This window comes from Syngnathus typhle, linkage group LG18 (genome assembly GCF_033458585.1).
Source record: "Syngnathus typhle isolate RoL2023-S1 ecotype Sweden linkage group LG18, RoL_Styp_1.0, whole genome shotgun sequence".
NCBI lineage: Eukaryota > Metazoa > Chordata > Actinopteri > Syngnathiformes > Syngnathidae > Syngnathus > Syngnathus typhle.
The window spans coordinates 6,099,658-6,108,136 of NC_083755.1; the positions used below are offsets into that span (position 1 = coordinate 6,099,658).

Below are 8,479 nucleotides of genomic sequence, written 5' to 3' on the forward strand. Positions count from 1 at the left end.
TCAGCGTGCAGCAGAGGCGGGTCTAATGTCGAGTCCGGCCGGGTGCGACGGACGTCTTTGCTCAAAATAGATCCACTCGGTCCGACCGAACGACTTGGATTAGCGTAGGGTATTTAAATTTAAAACAAGGTAGAATATTTTTAGTGTGACAATTATTTTCACTTTCTTTACATGATTGTTTTTGCAGCTTTCAGGCAAGGACAGATGGAAAAGAGACTTTGTTTGTATAATGCTCGGTAAGTTGTTCATTAATTGGAGTTACTGAGTTTCGTCTGTCTCGATATCGGCAAAATGGCTAAAGCGGGTATTAAGTTACGCTAAACGTATTTGTATGTTTAGTTTTGCATCGCTCAGGCTTTTCGTTGACGCTGTCCGTGGTTCTGGGGGAAGCCCTGGGGTGATGTCACGGGTGTTAATGCGTTGCCATGGCAGCGCACCACGTGATCACCTGACTTCTCTTAATTACTTCGCACAAGCTAATCCCACACTTTAGAATAGCGCAATATGGTTGGAATGGAAAAAAAAAATGTCTCGAAGTACAGTAATAGTATTTGATATTCACCAGGAAGTTGAGAAAGATGAATCATGGGAAAGAAATGCGGGACTTGTGACTTTAGGATGCCAAAAAGTCAGCTGTTGTGTCACACAGGTAAGTTTTAACCTGTAAATTGACATGTTTGAACACAGTGTAACAAATGTGCCAGTCTGGCGGCTTTCCTCCCCATTCTGTGCTGCTGAACGAGGTCGGCGGCGGCAGGCTCCATGGCTCAATGGTCGGACCCCTCCTGCAGGGAGAAGGTCCCCGGCACCTGGGGGAAGTCACACTCGGCCGCACGCAACATGGTACGCAAGAAGGAGCAGAGACGGAGGCGAGGAATCCGATCTTCCTCGCCCATGGGCCGTGTCATCATCATCAACTCGCCTGTGGATGGTGAGACGGAAAATAACAGGATTCAGAGGCTAAAACATGAAGACTTTTGTCAAATTGCACTTCTTCAGGAGGTGATGACAGCGAGGACCTTCACACCATCACAGTGGATAAAAGCGTGGATGGCAAACTGGGCTTCAGCGTGCGGGGCGGCTGCGAACACGGCCTGAGCATCTTCGTCAGCAAGGTGGAAGACGCCAGCACAGCAGGTGGGATGCCGTGGCGGAGTCAGGTGACCTCAGCGTTTATTTACTCCCTGTTGATTTGCACAGAGGAAGCCGGTCTGCTGGTGGGCGACAAGCTGGTGGAAGTAAACGGCGTCAGTTTGGAGAGCATCACCATGAGCAGCGCCGTCAAGGTCCTGACGGGGAACAACAGGCTGAGGATGGTGGTGAGGCGCGTGGGCAAGGTGCCCGGGATACGCTACTCCAAAGAGAAGACCACCTGGTGAGCAGTGGTGAGAACAAGCAACGTACAATTATTTTCTTCATGAATTTCTGGTGATTAGAAAAATTCTACATATGCTTTTCCAGGGTGGACTTGATACACAGGCGCATGGTGGTGGAGGAAAGCGGGCGGACGCCATCGGAGGCCAGCGCTGGTAGCGCCCTTCGCAGGATCGTCCACTTGTACACCACCTCCGATGACTACTGCCTGGGCTTCAACATACGTGGCGGGAAGGAGTTTGGTTTGGGCATTTATGTCTCCAAGTAAGTACATAGCAACTCGATAGAAAAACTTCTCTTTACGCACCGTGGATTCCTCTCAGGCTGGACCCCGGCGGTCTAGCCGAGCGGAACGGGATCAAGATGGGTGACCAAATCCTGGCTGCCAATGGTGTGAGCTTTGAGGACATTAGCCACAGCAACGCCGTGGAGGTCCTGAAGAGCCACACGCACGTCATGCTGACCATCAAGGTGAGATCCCCCAAACATTTTTATTAAACGAATCAATCTGAGAGTAGTGAAATGTCCAATGAGTACAACAGCACGCATTATTAAAAGATGCCGACAGTGTGAGACAGCTGGCGCACGTTGGTAATATTCCTCCTGACTTGTCTGAGCTTGGGTTTCGCCGTGTTGAAGAAAATAGCCGAGCCGTGTGCATTATTCAACAGGCGGAGAGGATCGGGTAGAGACGAAAGTGCGACATCTTCCCTCGTGTGTTACTCCCTATCAAGTATAGCGTAGATGCCATCAAAGATTAATATGAGTTGATGTACAATACCCCCCCCCCCCACCCCCCCACCCCTACCAGGAGGCCGGCCGCTATCCGGCTTACAAGGAAATGGTGGCGGAGTACAGATGGCTCAACAAATGTACGTCCTCGTCTTATTACGCTCTTGTTCTCTCACTCTTCAAGAATCATTCAAGTTTTCTCTCTCAGTGGCCAATGGGGGTCAGAAATCTTCCTCACTGGGATCCGAGTCCAATTCGTCGGCGTCCTCGCTGTCCTCGGAAACGCCGGTCAGTTCCCTGAGTGGCCTGTCTCAAGTCATGTTCCCGCCTAGTTTGCCGTTTGCTTCCGACATGGTGGACGTGTGCATCTCCACAGAGGACCAGAGGTGTGTGCGGGATGTTTTTTGGTTTTCTCTCTCCTCTCTCATGACTACCGCGTCTTTTTTTTCCCGCGTGGTAGGTTTGAGTCAGAGCGCAGCGAGGCCGCCATCCAGACAGACACCACCCGCAGCCGGGGGGCCACCACGCTACTGCGCGACACGGCCATCCGCCAGGAGGACGAGGATGAACGCGGTCCTAAGAGGGAGTCCCACAAGACAGCGGTACTGCTGGCCCTCAGCAGACCCAGCCGACCCATCAGTCGCTCGCAGAGCCAGGTCACCATAGCAGGTGTGTGACTTAAGTTTTTGTGTGTGTGGGGGGGCTTTTACACAAATGCACCTCCATGCAGAAATCAGCCAAAAAAAGGCCAAAAAGCAGAAAGGAAGTAAATCCTCGGGGGAAAAGAGCGCACTGCAACGATCCAAGACGTTGGTCAACTTGCTGTTTGGGGGTGTTCGCAAAAAAGACCCTTCCAGGTCACGCTCCAAGTCACTGTCCACCGACAAAGGTATTCCCTACATTGGCGTCCCAATACTTAAGTCTACATGGTGATTCTTAATAAAAGTTTAAAAAAAAACAACAACTCTGTCTTGATCCAGGTGTGAGTCTTGGAGGAGGGCCCAGCACTGAACCGTTCCCAGAGGAGATGCTGCGAGCGGTGGAAGAGTTAGCGCAGCGTTTGTTGACAGAGGACGAGACGGAAGCGGTCATGAAAGCTTGTCGGACGGTATGATTCTGACAATCTTCCATTTGTGCCATCGGTATGAAAACTAGTGACACCACTTGTGCCTCCATGCTCAGTATTTGGATGAAAAGTGTGTGGAGATGTTGATACGCCACCTGCTGGCCGTACTGGACAGGCCTGAAAAACTGCTACTGCTCAGGGAGGTCAGGTAAATACTGCCAGAATAAATATTTTTCTTATGGATAGAATATTCGGAACTAATATGAATAAATTATTGAATGCATTGTTTCTCGGCAGGTTGATGCTTCCTGCTGCTCACCTCCATGAATTTAACAGCGCAGTGGAAGCGGTGGAGGTGGAGGCATACGACATCCTCAAGTACCGCTCAGGTGTCCTCAAGTGAAACACATGCATACAGGTATGCCTCTTACCGCTGCTTTTTTTTTTTCCCAGTCCGAACGCCGCCTCTTCGCTCGCCCGCATCCGGCCGAGCGCCCAAACGCCGTCTCATCACACCCATCCCAGGTTGGTGCTTCAAGTCGGTTCCTGTATGCAAGAACCCATCCAAATTTAGCATTTGGTACAATTTTCACAGAACATAAAAAAAAAAAAAAAGTCAGCTTTGACAGGCTGTGTGAAAATTAAATACTGTGATTTAGATTTGCGAGGAGGCTTCGAGCTGCACAGCGCTGCCATAGTGGAGAAGCAGAGCCACTTAGCGGACAAGTTGGAGAAACTCAGTCTGTCGGGGCCACGGGCATCCAGAGAAAGGCGGCGCCGCCCTAACGCCCCCTTCTCGCCATTGCTAGACATTCCAGTAGATGGGTACTGGTTCACAGAGGAGCATAAACACTCGCCTGAAGGTCACCTGAGCCCTAACTGGCTAGTTTCTGAAAACCCTGCCGTCGGAAGCCAAGACGTCTCAGATTCAAGCCGACGTTCTCCACAAGAGTATGAACTGCAAACGGTCAGCATCTCCAAGACTAAGCAGTCGCTGGGTGAGTATGTGAAATTTAGAATTGAGAAATTTCTACCTGTGGCCCTTGAAGCAATTTGAACTTACAGTGGTGTCGCAGGCATCAGCATATCCGGCGGCATCGAGTCCAAGGTCCAACCTGTGGTGAAGGTGGAGAAGATCTTCCCAGGAGGAGCCGCCTCCACCTGCGATGTCCTCAAGGTATACGAGAGATTCAATTGCCCGACCTTAAAACCAATTTCTCCTCTCTCATCTTCTCCAGGCCGGATTCGAGGTGGTGAGCGTGGACGGCGCTTCGCTGCAAGGCGTCACACACCAGCACGCCGTGGACCTCATCCGAAAAGCCTTCAGCGATAAAACCAAAGACCCCATGGTGCTGGTAGTCAGAGTGCCCCGCCCTGCAAGTCTCCAAAAAGACATCATTAGCATAGCCTAGTGGTCAATGATGGCTCCATTTCAGAAACAAAACCACATTTAACCATTCAGTGTAACTTTTAATAAAAACACAAAATGTACTGCAAGGTGAAAATATACATTTGTAATTTCTCCATATGTGCCGTGGAAGCCCGACAAACATCGAATATGAAACAAGGCCTAGCGAAAACATTTTTTTGGTCTATTCACAGTGACCAGTACACACAGATTTGTTTACAGTAACAAAACAGCCCCAAGTTGCTTAAAGTTTAAAAAAAAAAAAAGAAGTGCTTTCTCTTGGGGCCCTGGTGAAAGAATGTTAATTGCTCACATGTGCTGAAAAGGTTTAGCCATATCAATGAATCTTGGAGGGCAGGGGTGGGCGAAAATTGATACTTAAAAGGCCCTAGTCAATTTTCTTTTGAGAGATGGGGCCAGGTCATTTGAAAATAATGTAAATTAGAATGTGCACGCAAATTTGATTATTTGAATACAAGAATTCACAATTTGATTGAGAAATTAAACAACTATTTCAGAGTTTATTTAAAACAAATAAAATTCTCTGATTGAAATTGTACAGTATGTAACTACTTTATTCCAAAACATTCAAGTTAAAACAATCTAATACTCACCCTACTTTTTATTATATAATTATAATGTATTACTGTTGTATTTTTAATTGTTTTCTATATTTATGTATGTTTAAAATTATATAATTATGCAATTATTTACAAAAATATAGATTTTATATTAAGATGTCTTATTAATTCATTGTTAGATTTTTTTTTTATTTAAACGAACTTTGTTTAAATTAATTAAATTTAAGAAAATATGTGGTCCCCGAGCCATAGTTTGCCCACCCCTGTAGTGGAGCATATGCCCACAGTGTGGTGCTGTTCGAGCGCATATTGACGTGTTACTCTATTCAAGAACTGTAGCACATGAGACAGTAGTAAATTTGTTTTTTTTTAAACTGGCTGCTATCCTCACCATTCATTACTTTCAGAGTAACATTTTGAACTTCTTACTTCCAAGCCGTCTGGAAAGCAAGACAAGCTCCCACCCGTGAGAAAAAAAAAAATTAAATGTCAGTGGCGGCAACCTCATCAGACGATTTCATTGCCGCTGCTGTCATCGTAGTCACAGTCTTGGCTCTCCTCTTGGCTCTCCTCTTGGCTCTCCTCTTGGCTCTCCTCTTGGATCTCCTCTTGGCTCTCCTCTTGGCTCTCCTCTTGGCTCTCCTCTTGGCTCTCCTCTTGGCTCTCCAGCTTCTGTCTGAGGTCCCTCAGGAGGAGCTCCTGCTGGCGGTTGCGTTGGTACATGGTCAGATAGTTCTCCTGCAGATGCTGCTGGTAGCGCAGCACTTTGTCCTTCTCTTCCTGCCACGTCCGCCGCTCCTCCTCGAAAGCGCCCGCCTGCCTCTCGGCCCGCTGCCTTTCCCAAGCCAAGTCCCCACGTATACGCCCGACCATCTCCCGGAGTACGACCCGCTCTTTATCCGGCTCCCGCAGGCGCGCCAGCTCGTCCTCCAAACGCGCCGACTTCTCCCGCAGCAACTCGGCCTCGCTTTTGCGCCGCTGCAGCTCGTTCTCGCACACTTCCAGCTCGGCGGCGCGGGCGCGGGCGGTGACGCCGGCCTCCTGCAGGAGGGCCTGGGCGTTGCTCAGCTCGGCGCGGGCGTCCCGCAGTTGCCCACGCAGCGACCCGGTCTCACTCACGCGCCCGGCCAGCTCGACCTGCGCCTCCTTCAGCTGCTGCTTCAACAGGGAAATCTCGCCAGACTTCTGGCACACCTGACGTTGGGGGGGGGGGAAAAAAGCACAGCGGATGACAACACTGCCAAAACTGGTTACTTGCCTCTGTTCGTTCTTTCAATTTTCAACTTTCAAAAGTGTGAGGACAGCAGCGGTGCTCACCTCCCATTTGGTCTCCTCCAGTCTCGGAACCATCTGAATCTTGTCGTGTTCGTAAGAGGTGCAGCGCTCCTCCAGCTGCTCACGTTCCTTGAGGAGCTGCGCAAAGTCTTCCTGAAGCTTCTTCTTCTCCAGCTGGAGCTGATGAACCTGCGAGAAAGAGAAGTCGAGAGGCGGTTGCCGGCGATTTCTAGTGAGTTCCGAAGCAAAACTGTTCTGCCACCTGCATCTGAAGCACCTGTTGGGCTCGCTGGGCTTTGTGGGAGGTGGCCTGCATCCTGGTGGCGCAGCCCTGCCGCAGCTCCTCTAGCTCCAGCTCAAATTGCTTGTGCTTCTCCTCGTAGGCCTCAAACGGAAGTGGACACTTCATTAGGTATACCAATGCAAGACTTCTACCAACACTTGTTGCTAAGCAATTTTAACATGTTGCCGCTCCTCAACTGTAAATGATGAGTGATTTCTCTATTTCCTGATACCTGACAGATGGCAGCCTCATTGTCATTCAGATTGTCTCGGAGTAGCTGGAGCTCCGCCTCACGCTCCCTCAGCTTGTCCTCCAAGTCCCTGACCACGCCCTCGTAGCTGTCCGCCATTCCCGGCGAGCGCCCGCCGGACCCGCAGTCCGACCGAGGCTGACTTTGCCCGCTGACCGAGCCGGAGCCGGGGCTCTTGCTGGAGGACGAGCGGCCGCTGTCCGAGTGTCCGTAGACGACCGCAGAGGGGGCGCTTTTGGGCGCTTCTGAGTGGCCCCCCGCCAGACTGGAGAGCGAGTTGCGTTCCGAGTCGGACAGTGAGCAAGAGTGGCCGCTGCTCCCGCCGCCGCCGCTCCGCCCGGCGCTGTACGAGCTGAGTCTCTCCGAGCCGGAGGGCGACAGCTCCCGGTGGGCATTTTGGATCTCTGGTGCGTTGGCGCTGTGTCGCGGGGACAGGTACTGCATGGCGTCACGGCTCTTAGGGACCACAGGTTTGAAGGCGGTTGGCCGCAGCACTGATTTCTCCATGTTCTACATGCAAATAATGAACTCTTTCTCAATTATAATCCTGTTACTTGCTGGACAAAATGTCTGCCGTTCACGCTCACCTTTTCCAGTTTTCCTGAGACCGGTATGAGTCTGGGTGGCGGTTCCCCGACATTCCCATTCAAGCTTTCGTTCATCTCGTCTTGGCTTCTCATCGGGCTGTCGGGTGCCATGCGTTGGGCCGTTCCAGTCGTCAACATAAGGGGGAGGAAAAAAAAAAAAAAAAGCAATGACTCGCTGAGAGACAAATTCTCTATAGCGCTGGTGCTTGATGGCTCAGATGAGACGCCCTCATATAGATTCTCATAACAAGCGGCGCGGACGTGGGAGCAGAAAGCTAGGCCAGCGTACAGGGGGGGTGAGCGGGTCAACGCTCCCACTGGACGCTGTTGCTAAAAGCGTCCTTTGGAGCAGGAAGCAATCTGCTTGTGCCTTTAAAAATGAAGCGAGTAATTCAGTCATGTTTCTGACATTTCTTCACACGCGGAACCAACTCACCTGTCAATGGCGCTGTGAATTCAAAGGCCACATAAAAGCATCCTTCCAAGCTGATCTTCACTCTATCGACCGGCGAGAGGAAAGAAAAAAAAATGCACGTTGTTGTCAGTAGAAGCCGGGCAGTCGCACTCATAAACATTCAAATGGGCAGAGGGGGGGGGGGGGGGGAAAGAAGGAAAATATGAGTCACGGTGGCCGGGCTCACGCGAATGAGGGGATTTTCCGAGTCAACGTGAATGAAGAGTGAGCGGGAACGCACCTTCACGCCGTAACCTTGCTGTGTGTTTTGAAGCAAGACTATTTTGTCTAGTCAGTTTGGCTTCAGGGGCTGAATTTTATTTAAAAGGAAAAAAGGCATACATGTTGGGTAATGTCAAACGTCTTCAATCCGGTTCCTCTGGTTAGGTTAGCGCTTGGCACATTAGTCGCCACGGGAAGTCTACGCGATGCCGCTAGCTGTTCACACGAAGATGCTGTTATCAGTTGG

At 50.4% G+C, this 8,479-nt stretch overlaps 2 protein-coding genes and 1 long non-coding RNA gene across 7 annotated transcripts; 1 reads left to right on the forward strand and 2 right to left on the reverse strand.

Moving 5' to 3' along the window:
• The first annotated feature begins 19 nt into the window (after window positions 1–19).
• Window positions 20–5,688, forward strand: LOC133142723 (PDZ domain-containing protein 7-like). 5 transcript variants are annotated; one of them, XM_061264190.1, is made up of 18 exons: window positions 20–129; window positions 188–236; window positions 566–931; window positions 1,000–1,137; window positions 1,201–1,375; window positions 1,462–1,638; window positions 1,698–1,845; window positions 2,186–2,246; window positions 2,315–2,492; window positions 2,567–2,775; window positions 2,837–2,995; window positions 3,087–3,214; window positions 3,289–3,380; window positions 3,470–3,561; window positions 3,626–3,697; window positions 3,832–4,170; window positions 4,249–4,349; window positions 4,411–5,688. In XM_061264190.1, exons 3-18 carry the CDS (start codon window positions 763–765, stop codon window positions 4,582–4,584), a joined length of 2,412 nt encoding a protein of 803 aa, XP_061120174.1. In that variant the 5' UTR covers window positions 20–129; window positions 188–236; window positions 566–762; the 3' UTR covers window positions 4,585–5,688. The 5 variants fall into 5 exon arrangements, with proteins under 5 accessions (XP_061120174.1, XP_061120179.1, XP_061120175.1 ...); XM_061264195.1 differs by having other exon boundaries at window positions 570–931; XM_061264191.1 differs by having other exon boundaries at window positions 30–236; window positions 566–649; window positions 705–931.
• Window positions 598–3,866, reverse strand: LOC133142726 (uncharacterized). The gene is made up of 4 exons (XR_009710251.1): window positions 3,604–3,866; window positions 1,682–1,809; window positions 1,028–1,587; window positions 598–922 (listed from the first exon to the last, which is right to left on the reverse strand). It is a non-coding gene; the product is annotated as an uncharacterized LOC133142726 (long non-coding RNA).
• Window positions 4,622–7,986, reverse strand: LOC133142725 (leucine zipper putative tumor suppressor 2 homolog). Its single transcript, XM_061264197.1, has 5 exons — window positions 7,557–7,986; window positions 6,952–7,479; window positions 6,699–6,821; window positions 6,479–6,625; window positions 4,622–6,355 (listed from the first exon to the last, which is right to left on the reverse strand). The coding sequence occupies exons 1-5, from the start codon at window positions 7,692–7,694 to the stop codon at window positions 5,669–5,671; spliced, it is 1,623 nt and encodes a 540-aa protein (XP_061120181.1). The 5' UTR covers window positions 7,695–7,986; the 3' UTR covers window positions 4,622–5,668.
• Window positions 7,987–8,479: the final 493 nt, after the last annotated feature.

What these genes read in the sequence shown, in the direction of transcription:
- LOC133142723 (XM_061264190.1), top strand. Translation starts at nt 763, where the DNA reads ATGGCTCAATGGTCGGACCCCTCCTGCAGGGAGAAGGTCCCCGGCACC. An exon ending in GTACAGATGGCTCAACAAAT is followed by an intron (nt 2,247 to 2,314) that starts GTACGTCCTCGT and finishes TTTCTCTCTCAG; the next exon opens with TGGCCAATGGGGGTCAGAAA. An exon ending in ATCTCCACAGAGGACCAGAG is followed by an intron (nt 2,493 to 2,566) that starts GTGTGTGCGGGA and finishes CCCGCGTGGTAG; the next exon opens with GTTTGAGTCAGAGCGCAGCG.
- LOC133142725 (XM_061264197.1), bottom strand. Translation starts at nt 7,694, where the DNA reads ATGTTGACGACTGGAACGGCCCAACGCATGGCACCCGACAGCCCGATG. An exon ending in AACAGGTGCTTCAGATGCAG is followed by an intron (nt 6,626 to 6,698) that starts GTGGCAGAACAG and finishes TCTTTCTCGCAG; the next exon opens with GTTCATCAGCTCCAGCTGGA. An exon ending in TGGAGGAGACCAAATGGGAG is followed by an intron (nt 6,356 to 6,478) that starts GTGAGCACCGCT and finishes CCCCAACGTCAG; the next exon opens with GTGTGCCAGAAGTCTGGCGA.